Source organism: Eucalyptus grandis, chromosome 6, assembly GCF_016545825.1.
Source record: "Eucalyptus grandis isolate ANBG69807.140 chromosome 6, ASM1654582v1, whole genome shotgun sequence".
NCBI lineage: Eukaryota > Viridiplantae > Streptophyta > Magnoliopsida > Myrtales > Myrtaceae > Eucalyptus > Eucalyptus grandis.
In genome coordinates, this window is record NC_052617.1 from 36,011,287 (window position 1) to 36,029,508 (window position 18,222).

General features: G+C 38.8%; 2 protein-coding genes across 2 annotated transcripts; both read right to left on the reverse strand.

Moving 5' to 3' along the window:
* Positions 1–1,951: 1,951 nt before the first annotated feature.
* Positions 1,952–2,874, reverse strand: LOC104451790 (LEAF RUST 10 DISEASE-RESISTANCE LOCUS RECEPTOR-LIKE PROTEIN KINASE-like 2.7). Its single transcript, XM_039316164.1, has one exon. It carries the CDS (start codon positions 2,851–2,853, stop codon positions 1,981–1,983), a length of 873 nt encoding a protein of 290 aa, XP_039172098.1. The 5' UTR covers positions 2,854–2,874; the 3' UTR covers positions 1,952–1,980.
* Positions 2,875–9,869: 6,995 nt separating this feature from the next.
* On the reverse strand, positions 9,870–16,302 carry LOC104451920 (LEAF RUST 10 DISEASE-RESISTANCE LOCUS RECEPTOR-LIKE PROTEIN KINASE-like 2.1). Its single transcript, XM_039314525.1, is given in 5 exon segments — positions 9,870–10,173; positions 10,176–11,066; positions 11,157–11,186; positions 12,075–12,104; positions 15,471–16,302. Coding segments are annotated over 5 exon segments (2,085 nt in total). The 3' UTR covers positions 9,870–9,871.
* Between the last annotated feature and the right edge of the window lie 1,920 nt (positions 16,303–18,222).

Consider the following 18,222-nt stretch of genomic DNA (forward strand, 5'->3'; position numbering starts at 1 on the left):
CACATCAGCATTTAGTCAAAAGCCTTTGAAGAAGTGATTGTCAAACCCAGCTTGAGTTCACCACGGAACCGGAGTTACTTAAGCCTACTTTAGAACTTGTGGATGGCGAGACTCAAACTTATTTCTGTTCCTTATCAGAGGAAAAAGTAGAACAATCCAGGGATTCATATTATAGTTAATCGAGGCTCAAGCTAATACTTCATCACCAATAGAGATGAAGATGAACAAGCAAACAGAAGATTAGGTGTGCGGTCGTTGACTATACTTGCAAGTTCCCACCAAGGCCAAAACAACTCCCTTCTAAAGCTTATCCTGGAATTTTATCAACTAATGGTCAGTTTTTACTACTTGGATCCTTCATATTAGACAGGCGACTTTGGTGCGCTTGGCTACCAATGCATAGATTAGAATAGAAGACCACTAGCCTAACTGAAGTGGGTAAAATACCATAACCTCGAGTGCTAACCTTCCAAAATCAGCCAAAGCATCCCATATCCTAAGTTCTTGGATGCGAGATTTGTATATCTAGTATTATTATTATGGATTCTGTTAAAAACCCGATTAAAGAAAATTTGCCATTTCCCATGCACTACTTTCTTTTAGTTTTTTACGTAATTAGTGCATTAGAAATTTCAATATTAAGTATGCTTAAAGAGTAGAGCGCCTATTTACAAAAACTACTTATTATTATTATTATTATTATTATTATTATTATGGAAAATCTCAAATTATTATTATTATTATTGCCAAATTATTATTCAAATAAGAGCTTAAAATGGCTATGGTTGTTTCAAATAAAAGTCTAACCTCGCCAATTGCCAACGGATTAAATATTTCGACCAATCAAGGGCGTTTTCGTCCAATTATCAATTTTCATTTAAAATTAATTTTATTCTTTTCTTTTCTTTCGTTTTTTTCACTTTGTTTTTTTCGTGATTCGTATCATGTATAAAGGGCGAGGGTCGTCAAGCTCTCGTCGAGCCCAAGCAAGGCCACCCTCACTGGATTGGGCAAGGGCAACCCTTGCCCAACCCTTTCGGCATTAGCCACCAACGACGATAAAGAAAGAAAAATCAGAAAAAAATGAAAAAAAAAAAAGCAAAAATTCAAAAAAAAAAAGGATCGTCACTTCAAGCCCTTGTTGGGAATAAGGTCCATTTTGAGCCCTTATTTGAAATTTTCTCTTATTATTATTATCATCATTATTATTTATCATCATCATGATTTGTGATTCGTATCATGTATAAACATGAATGAATAGTTGCGTCTCCACTCCAGCTCATAGCAATTTTCGAAAGACAGCTTCTTAGTTTTTCCCAGGCCATATCCTTCCCACAACTTGTGAGGAGGGAAAATCATAAAGAAAATTCCTACCAGTCTTCACGCGTGGCGTTTGTTGACCAATATTTCCTTACGGGAAAAACAACTAAAGAAAATTATGTAATAACAAGTTAGTCGGTAGCCCGCAGGCCATCTTTGACTGCCGAAGAGCGACCTAGAAGCCTTGAAAAAGTTAACATCAAGGGACAGAGAACAGAGAAGAAAAGAGGAGAGTTTTCAACACTAACTGGAGGAGGGAGTAGGATAACGCGCCGGAGTCCTCCATTGTCCGGCGTAAGTAATACCGCGGGGTTCGGAGCTCCAAAATCACCGGATGATTATTCAGATACCCTTGGATTTGATCTAGTAAAATGAGTATTAGCCAATGATTTGTTCAAAGAGCTTGGTTGGGGTGAGCACAGAGCAAAGGATTTTTAGGAGACATGGACCATCCCCAACTTCATAGGAACAACAACATACAAATCACTGAAATGAACTGGCTCATCCTAACGTCTTAAGCCTAATCAAATAATGAAACCGATTAGATGTTCTCTATGATTTTCGTGTTCTTCGCAATAATTCAGATTGGGATCAGCTACACTTATCAAGTCCAGATTGTCTATGCAATCCCACCCCGAGCCATCAGTCAGGACTAAATCATCATATAGATTTGTTCGAAGTAAGTCTAGGATAAATTGACATACCTGGGCATGCGGAAGAGTAGGGCTTATCCGGGCAATAGCAAACGAAATTACCCGTGCTATTATCCCGCCCGCACTGCCCGCCTGAAGCGAGGCAGCCGCTGCATTTAGTGTCCACTGTCCACGTCAGCCCAAAGCCCTCATCGATGGCCGACACTAAAGTCGTGCTGGATGGGCTCGACTCTATCTCCTGGATGGCCGACTGGTTTGCAGCCAGCACCACGCTCGTGTTGCAGTCTCCAAAGTAACTCACAATGGCCGTGAAATTGACGCTGCCAGAACTCGCGACATCGCTAACATTCTTTGTCAAGAAGTAACCAGTGACAATGTTTCCACTGTAGGTGCAGGTAAACTGGCTGGTCATGATCGTCGTTAATGTTATCGTGGTCGAGATTGCCTGACACCCATAGTACAGAGTCAGGTTACTGGCCACGGTGTCCGTGGTGTAACTGAAAGGGCTGGTAATTTCCTGGGTGGTATTTTTAAAATTGGCTGGGCAGAAAGTATCCCAGTAATCATTTCGGGCAACAGTCATCTGTGAGGTGCCATCGATACGAAGGACCCGATAGTCCTCGTTCGATATGTTGATCAGCGCCGTGTTGTCCTGACAAGTCAGCTCGAACTCGGGCAGGCCGCAGTACGAGGGGCGGTTCAACCCCCAGAAGGGGTAACTGACGTTTTGCAGGTCGCCGCATTGGATGGGGGAGCTGCAGTTCAAGTAGCTCGCATCCTCTGCACCGTGCATCGTCGGAGCTCGAATCAGGATCAGGGTGGTTGCGATCAGGAAGCAAAGGGAAAGATCCCAAAAGAGATGGCGATGGGGATGCTTCATCTTTTGGAGGAAGGAGAGAAAGGTGGGGTTAGGGATGGCTAAGGGAAATGGGGGAATGAGGAAGATGAAATGACACGGTTTTAATGCTTGAATAGTCATAGATGAGGATCCCAAATGTGAACCCAAAATTCCAAAAAAAAAAAAAAAAAAAAAAGGTAGGCTCCACATGTTTCTAAGTCTATATACTACAAAAAATCTTAGGCTGCATTTGAAAACGTTTCTGTTAAAAAATTGTTTTAGGGAATAAATAGAAAAAATTATTTCCGTTCCTAAATAATTTTTGAATAGAAGAACGTGTTTAGTAATCGCACAAAATTTATGTTCCCGAAATAGAAAAAGAACAAAACACGTTTCGATAAATTTGTATAATTTTTTTGTTTCTTTTAATTTTTTAAAATTTTCTTTTTTTCTTTTTTTTTTTAAAAATATTTTCTCCCTTTTGGCCAGTTGCCGGCCTCGGCCATGGCCAACAACCAGCCGACGAGGGCCGGTGGCCTCGCCTTGTCGGGGCAAGCCAAGCTGGCCCCGATCCGATGAGGTCGAGCTCGCCCAGCCTAAGGCGAGGCCGAGCCTCACCGAGGGCCGGGCGACACTCCGACGAGGTCGTCGCCACGCTGGTCGCAGCCATGATTGAGGTCGACCAAAGAAAAAAGAAGAAGAAAAGAAAGAGAATGAAAAATAGGAGAGAAAAAAATTGTTTCTGAAAGTGTTACCGGAACAAAAATGTAAACAAATGTATTTATATTCTTTTTTTGTTCTCCAAAATAAAAGAACAAAAATTATGTTTCGGGGAACAGAAACAAAACCCAAACAAATAGGCCCTTAAGAACGGATTTGTCACGAAAATAAAATTAAATATTATTTTTAAAAAAATATATAATTAAATTATTAAAATTATCAAATTAGTGCAATTAACTCATTCTATTCAATTTATCTGACTTGACTAGACATATAATGTGGTTTTTTTTCTTCATTTTGATTTTATTGATTTCTACACATGCTCTCCTTGGTACTATTTGTCTTCTTCTCCGTGCAAGCTGAACCACAACTGTGATTATCATCTTAAAGGAACATTGTTGGAAGGACTACAGGTCCAATATTCACTTTAATCAACATGGAAAGTGATGGTTACAGTGATAATCGTGGAGCGAACCATGGGGAATTTGCGTTTCCTTTTATGCTTGTCAGCCTTTGAGTTCGTTTTGAGAAAAAGAAAGATGGCGACGCAAACCATACGAAGAATAATCTAAATTAGTCTGAATAAGTTATTAGAATACAGTAATTATGACTTTTTCTGCCAACCATTTCACAACGTAATATGTTCATTATAATATTTGCGAAAGGAGCAGATGTGGAAAAATATTAGCCTCAAATTCTAGCAGAAATCTTCCGCCCAATTTACAGGACCAGGGTATCCAGAGAGATGCCAAAAACGTGGTACTTGACATTGCATACCGTGATTTTGTCAGCTTTCTTCTCAGCAGGTGAGTCGTGGTGTGGAATAGCCCGGACGGCTCCGCAGCAGAAGAAGACCGAGTCGTCAAAACCAAGAACATTGCACATGGGAGAAGAAGACGAGAATTCATTCTGCTAAATAAACCAGCTCCTGACCAGTTGGATGGAGCATGGAAGACTGGAAAATGGGAGCTCTGTTGATTCTAAGACACTTAAATCCTAAGATGGTCAATGGCATCACTAGATCGTAAACTGTGACTGTTGTGAATATGAAGATGAAGATGAAGAAATGAATCAGGATACAGCGAAATCAGCAAAAGAAATACTTCGAATTACTCTATATCAATATGATTGTAGTACAAAGCTTCTGTGATCAATGACAGCTTTTGAATACAAAATCCTCTGTTTTACATCCCCTGTTTCTATCTCTCTATCACAGCACGTATCAGCTACACAATTCGAGAGCATCCATTGATAATTGCTCTCTAAGCTTTCTCTCTCTATCTTTCTTCTCTACTCTCATCAAGGAAGAAGAAGACTACTTAAAGAATGGAAAACTGAATACAGCTCATCAAAGAAAAACAGAATTCAACTAACTGTTTCTCCATTTGTTTTTCCCACTTTCAGCTGAATAACCGCACACGTGCTAGTTTAGATCTGTTATAACTTGGCGATCCATGTCAATCTTCATCTCAGGCTTCTTCTTCATTGACGTCAATCCAAGTTTGTCTTCACCACGAGTTCTCCACCGTTGATCACCAGCTCTTTGTTGCTTTTCTGTCTTTTGTTTTTCCTCACGTGTTCTTTCTCTATCTGCTGAATTTATAGTAACTAATGATTGAGAAGACTCAGTCCCTTTATATTTAACAACTGTGACCCGCTCAATAGTGTGGTCAACTTTAGGACTTATTAATAAAGCACTCAGCAAAGAAGAAAATGTGCTACATTGAGTCTAAAACGTGAAACGAGGTTGGCAGAAATAATCAAATTCGAAGATGCCTTAGGTAGCCTTAAGTTCTAAATGTCCAAATGACGAAGGAAAAAAGGAAAAAAAAAGAGAGCACGGAAGCCCAAACTAACCAGTCAAGATGCTGCTTGGTCTAAATTAACCTGTTGAAAGATTGGAACGTTGTGATTTATCCCGTCCCTTTAACTCGGCCTCATGGCTTGCGAAAAATGTTGAAGTTGTGACAAAATTTATACAAATTAGATCTCCTGGTACGTTACTTGCTGGTTCGGTGATTTGCTTAGACTTGGAGAATGTTTTTCCACCTTCTACCTGATCTTTTTGTCGATAAGTGATGAATTAAGCACGAATTCCCCAAGTATCAGTGAGACTAAGCTCACAGGTAAGAACTTCAAAAAAAAAAAAAAATCATAGCATTTGGTGAGGTGTGGAATGAGCAAACAAATTGGCTGTCGGGTAGATGATTACAGCTGCGCTAAATCTCATAGTCTATAACCATACAATTGTTAATTTTCAGGTTAGCTTGGGTTAACACCATTTATCATATTTGGAAAGGTGCTTGGCTCGTGTCGAAGATGTTATTAAGATGTAATCAATTATTGAGTGCCTCATGAGAACTTGTTAATTAGTTAACTAGAAGAAATATTACATTTCCATTGCGCTTAATGTCCATGTAATCAGCTTTTTAAAAATTGAAACTTTGCATGTAAAATATCCTTAACAAGATTTATAGAATAAGTTAACAAGACTCCATTCAAATTCATCAATGTGAGTCAAGGTCAAGTATTACTGTTTCAGTCTTGTATATTTGCAGAAACTAGCAAATAGATGTATTATCAAGTATCTTTGTTGAGACAAGTAATCGAATAGACAAGTCAATTACCTAATCGGTGTTGTTTTTGTCATACCGCATACTATACGGAATCTGCTATGAAAAGTCACGTAGTAATAGCAATGGTGATCCTTTCGTCACCATTATGTTCTAGTTCCTAAATTGGACAAGCACACCAAAAGTGAGTAAAATACCTCTTTGATCACATATAAAACGAAATTTCTTAATGAAAACAAAGGCACTGTGAAAATAATCTCCCTACTTAGGATGATTTGAGATGAGCGATTGCAGGGTCCGCAGCGGCGGAGGTGAGAGCCGGGGCTCCAGAGCGGCATTCCGGCGGCAGGGGTGGACTGCGTCGCCAGTGCCACGGCCTCCTGGAGAGTCGCCATTGTCTCCATCTGTGAGCCAATGTGATGAAGGGAGGTCGTGCAGGGCGATGGAATCTGGAGGAGGATTTGCAGGGTCGTCTCCTTCGTGGATTCTGGGATTCATTTGGGGAATATGGAGCGAAAGAAAGAGGCCGGAAAAGGGAATATTTTGTCGTCGGGACGGCTTTGAACGCCGTCTGCTGTCTGAATCTTATTGGGCCGGCCTCCTTCCTAAGGAAATATCCCTTACACGTGGCAGGCTCTCGCGACTTTGGAACCATTTCCATCGTGCTTGTAAAATGTCGGTTTTTTCTTTTACAATTTCTAAAACCACGATAATTCTTTAATTTTTTTCGGGGGTTTTTTTTTTTGGGGGGATGACAGGTTGTTTTGGCCAAATAGCAGAGTGGTCATGGTCGATATGCCAAAAGCTGGTAGAACAGAAGGATTAAGAAATGTAATAATTTTCTATACGAGAGTTTATTATGATCGTTATACCAATGATTATCCACGGTATCAACGACGAATTTTTTTTTTCTATAAAAACTATAAAAGTTTGTATCAAAAAATTTAAGTATAAGTGTGTCGACAAGCTTAATTTATTGAAAAATGAAAAGGGAAAAAGGATAAACATTAATTTGCTTTTTTATTAGCATTTGCTTTTCTTTTTATGTCAAATTTAAGGGAGTGGCTTCTTCCTTTTGCATTTTACCGTACCCAACTCTTGCGGCTAATTTATCAGCCCATAGATGTGCATTCATAATTTATAAGGGAAAAATCTAAATAAGAACTTAAAGTGTCCTAATTTTTTTCAAATAGGCATCGGAAATGGTCATGACTGTCTCAAATAATAAGTGTCTAAATGATTATAGTTATTTCAAATAAAGGCTTAACTTCACTAGCCCACCAACTGACAAAATATTTTGGCCAGTTAGAGGTATTTTTGTCAAGACATAATTTAAATTCTAATTTAAATTAAATTAGATTAAAAATAAATAAAATAAAAAAGATAAAAGCTTAATTGAAAAAAAAAAAAAATTACAAGTGGGAGGGGTCGGGAGGGGTCCCTCCCTGTTTGTGTTTTTCTTTTTTTATTTTAAGTTTTGGTTTTTTCTTTTGAAAGAAAAAATCGAAAAAAAAAAAAAAAAAAAAAGATGAAGAAAATCTAAAAGACAAAGAGTTCATGCCCTTCTTGGAGATTGACATAGCCACTTCAGATTCTTATTTGAAACAAAATCCACTCTAAGCCGTTATTTGAGAAAATAAGGGCTAAAAAGACATTTATTTATAATAATGTCAACTTCATTCATGAACTGCTCGACTCTTTTCCAAGTTGTTTTCAAACAGGCGTTTAACTGCAACTTCATCCATCCTGGAGACGACCTATCAAAGCAATGGCCAAACACTTAAATAACATGGCACAAGAGATGACCTTCAAGAAAAGAAATTGATGATCTCATCCTATTCTAATTAATCAAGCCAATCAAAATTCATAAAGGTAGTGAAACTATATATGAACACATAGATGAGGGGAAGAAGGAGAAGAATTATGCATACTTTTTGCAAAGATTGGCCCTGCACATTGCATATCCTAGAAGATTACATTTTACTTCTCCATCCCTTGTCACTTCAATGGTCAATAAGGAAAAGCTAATGAGGTTCAACTTACCATAATAAACAGTTCCAAAGCCACCCTCTCCAAGTTCTCTGGAAGGATCAAAATTTTGAGTTGCCTCTTCGAGCTCAGTGTAGTTGAAGACCTGAACTCCGAAATAGGTGCTTCCCCTGTCAAGGTGGGATTTGGAAGTTGGATAAGAGGGAGTGGTTCTAGAGAAATTATTCGATGAAATGGGAAGCCCTTTGCTTGAAGGAGGTGGGGTAATGCTCTTGCTTTGAGCTTCTGCAGCAGCGGCTCTCTTTCTTTTCCTCTTCTGTCTATAGGAGAATATCCAGAATCCCAACAGGAGTCCCGCAATGGCAGCTCCTGCCAGAAAAAGGCCTGCAAGAGATTAAGGAAATACCTCGATCATTGGTTTGCCGGTAACGCTAGGACAACTTGATCAGTCACACAGAAGCAAATGTCTTACCTACTTTAAGTGACACTTGATTTTGATTTTTGCTCCCTGCAGCATTAAATCAAGAACCGTCAATCAATGCATAATTCTCTTAACAACGGAAGAAAACAACTGGAGCATACCAAGATCAGAAATTTAATATGCAGATATATCCTCTCAATCCCACCTTTTTGAATTAATGAAAGGACTCGGATCATACTATACCTCAGTCCAAGGGAGTGGATAAGGATATTCACAATGAAGACTTTATACAAAAACTGGCGATGAAGAAAAGCATCCCAGTCCATACATCAGAATAGCACTTTAAATACGCTAAGTGCATTGTGTTGTAGGGATCACTAAAGCAGAAATAAGCGGGTATTGAACTCAGGCTTGCTCTTCTATGAACCAGTGCTTAAATGCTAATCTAATCTGTTTTCTACCATGGTAATCATGCACATGCATCAACCCATTACCATGAAGGGAATAACTGCAAGGTAGCAACTGGCCCTGATTGTTTGGAATGAGAGAAGTGGCTGAAAAACAAAGAAATAGCAAATAAATTGGCTTATTGGGCGGTGGAATTCAACTAGGCTAAATCTCAAAGTATACAACTATGCAGTTGTTTAATTTAAGGTCGGCTGGCATTGATGCCATTTACCATATACGAAAGGTCATTTCGTTTCTTGTGAAGGCCTGATCAAGTTCATCAGTGTATGCTAAATGATGTCAGTATCAGTCCCTTTATGAAGGAAGAGTAAAAAGAACTACATCAGAAAAGTAAAAGCAAGTTGGTACGGATTTGATAAATCTTGCGAATATTTTGATAATGTGATAATCACTGTTGATATTCCATTTACTTAGTCTGAAGCCTAAACAATTCGATAGACAAATTAATTTTCAACAAAATGAACAGCGTTAAGTACCTGAAAACGGGAAAATGTGGTGACTCAAACCTAGAGGCTAGGAATAAGCGAGAAAGACAACCGTGATTTTCAGTTGAACGGTCCTTGGAGTTTAACAAAAATGTCGCTCATCTCACTGGTCATGTTATACATTCATAGAATATCAATCTACAAGATGGTGGAAGAGTAACATTGCTGGGAACTATTTCTATGTGAGTTCTATGAGGGATGAAACTGATCTTCCAAGTTCCAAGTGTGATTACAAACAACTTTCGGAGAGCATTTGATCTACTAAGTTGAAATTCTCATATCATTCTTGCTAATTTCTATAATTCTCCATGTAAAATCTGCCAAACAATTCTCTCAACTTTCATGTAACTCCATGAGAAACATATTCAAACTAAAGAAAGACCTGACAATTACCTCGAGAAGTTCTATCGTGCATTACCACTTTGCGATGTGTTATTGCTTTCCTCTATATTCTCTAGTATTCTCTCCTCCTCGTGGCTCCAATTGGAATTTGACGTTGTCATTTCCCAATGTTGTGATGATGGTCGTGTTGGAGAATAAGAGATGGGCTTTGGTGGTATTTGTAGTGATTCAAAGCTTCCTTCCAACATTTCTATCACCTTCACAATTGGAGGTCGATCAGATGGACTAGTTTGAATGCACCACAAACTCACAATAATCATCTTCCTCGCAAGCACTTCCTCTTCCTTGTCACATTCAATGGCAATTTTAGATCTTTGCCGGGCTCTAAATTCCTATAAATCCATTCTGGAAAATACATTTCACTGTTGTTGGAAACTTTGATGTCAAAATTTCTGATGCCTACCATCTCAAGAACCAACATTCCATAACTATAAACATCCAACTTGTGAGAGACTCTCCCCAAATTTCGACAAACAAATTCCGGTGCAATAAATCCAATCGTTCCTCTCATGCCAAGAATTGATACAGCACTCTCTTGCCCAAGACAAAGTTTAGCAAGGCCAAAATCAGAAATCTTGGGGATAAAATCTCGATCAAGCAAGATGTTCTGAGGTTTTATATCGAAATGTAAGATTTTGGTATTACAACCGCGGTGTAGATATTCTAACCCACGAGCAATGCCAATTGCAATTTGATATAGTATCTGCCATTCCAAGGAACTACTCATATTTAAAGCTTTTCCAGAATACATGAACCTATCCAACGAACCATTAGGCATGTACTTGAAAACTAGAGCTCTTTTCTTCCCCTCGTAACAAAAACCTAAGAGAGTGATTACATTAACGTGAGAAGTTCTACTAATGCTCACAACTTCATTGATAAATTCTTCTGGGCTACTTTTCGACTCTGTCAGAATTTTGACGGCCACAAAACCAACATCACTAATCTCCCCTTTATACACTGCACCAAAACCTCCTTGACCAAGTTTCTCTGAAAATGAGTTGGTCATTTTCTTTAGATCATTATATTGGTATCTTGGAACAAGAGATCCATGGATTCCCATTAATTTCTCAATACTAGGATCTTTCTCGCTCTTGAAGAGTGGAGCCTTCCATGAGAAGATTCCTGTTTTAATCTTGAGGATGAAAATGACGGCAATCATAGATATTGAAGCACCAATAATAGCAAGAACTCCAGCTGTCCATTTCGATCATTAAAAATTAAAATGTTTCAGCGATTCATCGAAGCCAGAGATACAAATGCAGTAATATCAAAGAGATGATTTACCTGGGGACGATATAAACCACTTGATAGATCCTGAAAAAGGAAAATCTATTATTTCCAGGGTTGACTACAGTTAGAGGAATCTGATGCAAATTGTGTCTAAGAAATTTGGTGAAACTCTTGTAGATTCATTAGTGCATAACTTAAATATCTTCTTTACTGCAACATATGGTCCTTTTATAGACAAGGGAGACCGTGCAAGCTGCATTTGTAAAGCTCAACAAACTAACTTCCTTCAGCCTCTTTATAATAGTTGCGGCTGGTTTAATAGGGAAATGAAAATTAGAGAAAAGAGAAAAAGAATAATTGGGAAACAGAAAAGTAAAGCAGTGTGCCAGAGACAGAAAGGGTTTCGGTTCATGCTTGTCAAGGACATCTTAATGTGATTGATTATCGCTACTTCGTTGCACTCGATAAGAATCTGAAGCGTAAGCATTAGCTCATCTAAGTGAATAAATTCCTTGACCAGACTGTACTTTCAGATCAGTTCGAATTTTAGGTAGCTAGGTTGAATTTAAAGGTTGTTGAGCTTTAAAATCATGTTGTCAAAATTTTTTGGGTGTCTTAGAACTGTAAGATTAACAGTAGTCGATTTGAGCTTATAGTTAGGGCCCGGTGATATTTTTAAGTTTGTTTTACATTGCCAGAAATAAATACGACTATTGTGTTGGTTGCTGGTTTTAGCCTGGCTCCAGCCATCTCTTGTCTCCATCTACCCATACAAAAGGATATTTATTCTAAACCTGATAGCAATAATAGTAATAACAAATAATACTTTAACGATAGTAATCATCATCACGCATCAAAGTATCAAACATCCACCGCTAGTTCTTTATCTTTTTCACCAATCAAATTCCCCAACACATCCATCAGAATAGTACTTGGACAACTTGACCAGTCACACAAAAGCAAATGTCTTACCTTTTCTAGGTGTCGCTTCATCTTGGTTCCCTGCAGCATTAAATTGAGAACTGTCAATCGTCGCATGATTCTCTTAACAACGGAAGAAAACGACTGGAACACACCGGGATAAAAAATTTAATACGCAGATACTTCCTCCAGATCCCAGCATTTCGAATTAATGAAAGGACCCCTTAGGTCATACTAAGTCTATAACTCAGTCCAAGGGAGTGGATAAGGATATTCAGAACAAAGACTTTATATAAAAACCGGAAACGAAGAAGAACATCCCAGTCCATCTATCAGAATAGTACTTTAAATGCACGAAGTGCATAATGTTGTAGGGACCACTAAAGCAGAATAAGTGGGTATTGTACTCATGCTTGCACTTCTCAGAGCCAGTGCTCCAACGCTAATCTAATCTGTGTTTTTTCCATGTTAATCATGCACATGCATTAACCCATTACCATTTATAATTAAAAGGTAGCAACTGAAGCTGCTTGTTTGGAATTAGAGAAGTGGCAAGAAAAACATCTCCGAAGCAAGCAGGAAGTTTTGATGATTTGGGAGACGACCACAAAGATGGGTTCTGTATATCCGAAGAGTTAAAAATTTTGCAGAACCATATCATAAATATTTTTCAGCCACTGAAGATCTCTGTCGGTGTGATGAATATCCACATTTGCACAATCATGTTCAAGACATGATTAGTCTTTTCCATATAGGAAATCATCTGAAAACTATTTATGGAGCGATACTAATCTATTTCGAATAACTTCCTCTCCTCTTCGGTTGGATTGGAATGCCACATTCTTTTTCCATCTACCCATACAAAGGGCTTTATCTGTTCTTAGCTTGAGCTTTTTAAAAACGCTTCTCTGTTATGGATGTTGTGAGGTTGTCTGTTAATTTTTAATAAGTTAAATGTTTTTTTGTAGTCGCTAAGGTGCGTGTTTCATTTTGGTTACCAACCACGCCATCCTAGCACAAGATTGAGGCTTAGGGCCCATTGGCTTTATTGCTCGGCTTATGGGCCGGGGTCAAACGTTGCCCAGCCCCTTAGAAACAATACACCGCTCCTGTATCATTATGGGAAATCACCCACGTCTGAGCCTGCAATAGATGCTTCTTTTTACCCTTTTCGGTAAATGAGAGGTCAAACTCCATTCCTAGGTTTCCCCAATTCTCGAATCATGTAATTCCTATGGCAGGGCAAGCTCTGGTGCCATTCCACCAACATGGATATATGAGTACATAAAGCATGGTGGACTGGCAACTGACCTTGAGTTACACAGGCAAGAAGGAAATTGCGCGTCTGTTCTTACACTCCTTCACAAATAAATTGGAAACTTCCAATATGGTGCGGTCAGCCAGACTCAACATCGGAAGGGGCACGAGGATCTAATGAATGTAATAGTTGTTTTCATAACTGACCAAGCCTATGGTGTTATACGTAGAATGATTAATAGGTTTAGCATCACTCGGTTTTTTCACTGTTGGCGAGTTTGACTTCCCAACAGCAACTGCAGTTCCTTGAGCCCTCTTTAGAACTCGTATATGGAGGACTCAAAATTGTTTTCCGTTCCTTAAAAGAGGAAAACGATCCAAGGAACTATGTTATAATTAACCCTGGCTCAAGCTAATACGCCAAAACAAAAGAGATGAAGAAGAACAAGCGAAAAGATATTAGATGTGTGATTGCTGGCTATCCTCGCAAGTTCCGACCAAAGCCAAAACAACTTCCTACTAAAGATCCTGGAATTTTATCAAATAATGCTCGGCTTTTATAACATGGACATTTCGTAATAGACAGGTGAAATTGGCGCCCTTGGCTTGACGCTGAAGTGGGTAAAATATCATAATCTTGAGTGCTAAGGTTTCAACATAAGACATCCATATCCTAAGTTCGTGGATTCGGGATTTGTATATGGGCATTATTATTCGGATTTTGCTAAACTCCCAAATAAAGAAAACTTATCATTTTTGAATGATTGCTTTCCTAATGTTGTGCATAATAAGGGCATTGGAGTTTTTCTTATTAAGTATGACTAAAGAGTAAAGAGTATCTCAAAAATACTTCTTAACAAGACCATATCGTTATTGTTGTATTTGTCATTGTCGTTGTTGTTAATAGTGATTCGTATCTTGTATAACAAAAAATGAATTGGTGCATCTCCACTCTAGCTCAGAGCAATTTTTAAAAGGGTTAATATAATCAAAAACCCCAAATTAATACACATATGACAAATTTATTTCAAACTGATTTTTTAATCATAAAAAACCTCAAACTAGTGCAACTATGAAAATTTAGCCCATACTAATTTTTTAATCACCAAAAACTCCAAACCGATACATTTGTAACAAATTTACCCTCTATTATTTCCTTTAAATTGAATTAATGCTATGAAAATCGGTACATTTGTGACAAACGGAAGGTAATATCCCAATTACTTGCCAACTATCACATGTCATCCAACTCAGTAATTTAACAATAAAATTTAGTAGAAATTAACGGAGAGTATATTTATCACAAATATACCAATTTAGGATTTTTGGATTTAATAAATTAGTTTAGAGAAATTTATCATAAGTGTACAAGTTCATGATTTTTCTATGATATTAACTCTTTTTAAAACACAGCTTTTAACTTTTCCAAGTGCATATCCTTCCCACTACTTGTGAAGATGGAAAATTATCAAGAAAAGTTCCACGAATTTTTTTATGCGCGACCCTTGTTGACCGATCTTTCCAGGTCCTTAAAAACAACTTTGAGAGAGAAAAGAAAAGGAAAAAAAAAAACTAGTCGGAGCCGGCAGGTTTTCTTTGATTGCGGTTTTCTTTTATTGCCAAAAAGCGTCTCTTGAAGTCCTTGCAACGTCAAGATCGAGGGACAGGACCAAGAAGGAAGATAAGAGTTTAGAACACTAATTGCACTAGGGCGTAGCGAAATGCGCCAGATTCCCCCATTGTCCGACATGGGTAAATAATGCGAGGTTAGGAGATCTAAAATCATTAAATTAGTTCTTTGGATACAGTAGGATTTGATCTAGGAAAGTGAGTATCACTAATAATTTCTCGAATGGTAATAGTTTAGTTGGCTTGAGCAGAAAGCAAAGAATTTCTTGGAGACACACCAACCAACTTCATAGGCACAACAACGTACTAATCACTGAAACAAATTGGCTCATCTTAGCATCTTAAGCCTAATCAAATACCGAAAGTGATTAGATGTTATCTATGATTTTCATGCTCTTCACGACAATTCTAGTTGTGATCAGCTATACCTCTTTTTTTTCTTGGTCAGATATCAGCTATACTTATCGAGTCAAGATTGTGCCCACCAGGAGTATTCAATCCCAGCCTGAGCCATCAGTCATGAAGAAATCATGCGGAAGAGTATAGGATAAACTTACATACCTGAGCATGCGGAAGAGTAGGACTTATCTCGGCAATAGCACACAAAATCCTCTGACGTTTCATTTCGTCCGCACTGCCCGCCTGAACCGAGGCAGCCGTTGCATTTATCGTCCGCAGTCCACTGCAACCCGAAGCCCTTATTGATGGCTGACACTACAGTCATGTTGTTCGAGTTCGTGGCCAACTCTATCTCCTGAACAGCCGACCGACTCGCAGCTAAAACCATGCTGGTATTGCAGGATTTATAGTATGTCATTACGTCTGTGAGATTGACGCCACCATAAGTCATGCTATTGCTAAGTTTTGTTACGAAGTAACTCATCATGTAGGTTCCATTGATGGTGCAGTGAAACTGGCTGCTGGCGATCGATGACGTTATTTGAATCGAGCTTGGCGGACACCCATAGTACAGAGTCAGGTTGGCCACGGTGTCCGTAGTGTAAGAGAAAGGGCTGGTGATATCCTGGGTGGTATTGATCAGATTGGATGGGCAAATAGTATTCCAGTAATCATTACGGGCAACAGTCATAGACGGTGAGGTGTTATCAATCCGAAGAACCCGATACGCCTGGTTCACTATGGTGACCAGCGCAGTGGCGTTGTCCTGACAAGTCAGCTCGAACTCGGACAGACCACAGTAGGAGGCGCGGTTCAACCCCCAGAAGGGGTAACTAGCGTTTTGTAGGCCGCCACATTGGATGGTCGAGCTGCAGTTCAAGTAGCTCGGGTCGTCCACACCACGCATCGTCGGAGCACGGATCAGGATCAGGGTGGCCGTGATCACGAAGCACAGGCAAAGATCCCAAAGGGGATGGTGATGGCGATGCATCATCTTTTGCAAGAAATTTTTTGGTGAGATGGAGAAGAAAGGAGAGAGAAGAGAGGTTGGGGATGGGTAAGTGAATATGGGGGGTGAGGATGATGAAATGGAATAGGTTTCTTTAATGCGTGAATAGTCATAAAATTATTATTAAGTTTCGACGAAGGGGCCATAGAAATTGAGTGTCAGAATAAGTATTGCTTTGCTGTCCATGTGAACATGCTGGACCCTGACTCGGTGTAAAGATGATTTGTTCATCCAAATTTTAAAAGTCCTATGCATGCAATCTACATTGTCTTGGTCTCTGACCCTGAGTTTTTTTAACAGATAGGAAATGTGCATGCATATGGAGATTCAGTTTGTTTTTTTGTTTATTTTTTGTTTTTGGTCGAATGGAGATTCAGTTTGTTGAGAGGAAAATAAATTAATATTGCTTTGCCAGACAAAATGTGAATATGATTGACCTTGATTCGGTCTCAAGATGATCTGCTCATCCGAATTTTAAATGTCCTACACATGCAATCTTCAGTGTCTTGGTCTCTGAATCTCCATCTCACCTAGAGAAAGTATTCAATGGTGGCATACAAGTAAATTTAAAAAATTAAGGTGATATATTCACTAAAGTCCTAAAATTTATCGTAAAAATGCAGTTGAGTTCTAAATTTACAAATAGTGCAACTAAATTCTAAAACTTATTAAATTTGTGTAATCAAGTCATTGCTTTAACACCATTAGTTTGACTAACGAAAAATACTAAACTAGCATTTTTTTCATTTAATTTCTACTTCCTATATGGAATTTTCTTTTATCATTTTTAGTCAATTCTTATTTATATTAAATTAAAAACTAAAAAAGAAAACCTAAATTTTTTTATTAAAAATTGAAAAGAAGAAGAAGGAGCAGAAGAAGCACAAGGAGGAGGAGGAGGAGAAGGAAAACGGAGAGAGAGAATGACAAACCTGGACAATTCTGTCGCCTATTGTTGGAAGATGGCTGGTTGTCACTTGGTCATCGAGGGTGGCCGCCCATCCCTAGGTGAGGGGGATCAACTGTCACCCAACCAACCGACCCCATGCAAGGGCTGGCAACCCTCACAAGGTCTTGAGCAAGGGCACCTAGATCTAGGCAACACTAGGCCTCATGTGGGGCCAATCTCATACCAAACCTCACAGTTTTATCCTTGACGTATAGGTAGGCACATCTAGAGGAGTTAGCTACGAAAAGGAATCAATTGTAAAGTTCATGCCACGACGGTCTATATGGAATGGTAGTTTTGTTGATGCATTCCTGTTGAGAAAGTTTCCTTTCTCTTTTTTTCTTGAACTCCAAATGAATTTGAGAACTCCGGCTCTTTTTTTGAAGACTTTTTGTTGCGCTCTTTATCTCTAAAGGGCGAGGACATCTCCCCTTCTTCAAGTATGTGTTTATTGTCCAGTGAAGCAATATCCCTCCAAGGCAATCCTTTCTTAGACCTCCGGTGACCAGCTTGGAGTAATCAAGCTCAAAGAGCACTACTGGGTGTGGCTTTTTGGAAAACAGGACTTTATGAGAAATTTTGAACTTCACACAAACAGTATTCCACTCCATCGACAAGGAAGTTGTCATCCATTGCCGGTGGCCTCTTGGGAACGCCTCTTGTAGAGTTAGCATCGGGGAAAGCTGCCTATATCATACTATTGATGGGGAATGGACTATTGGATTTCAAAAATCCCACAAAAGCTGTTATGCTTTGGCATATCAATTTGGGATTCCCAAATCGGAAAATTTGGACTTGGAGCCAAACAGTTCGTACTTGAAGGTTCAAATTTGAAATAGAAAAAGAACTTGAGGGGGAAATTGCCAACAAAAACAAGAGTATCGGACAGCATACAATGGAGGACTCCAGCGCATTTCGCTCCTCCCTCCTCCAGTTAGTGTTGAAAACTCTCATTT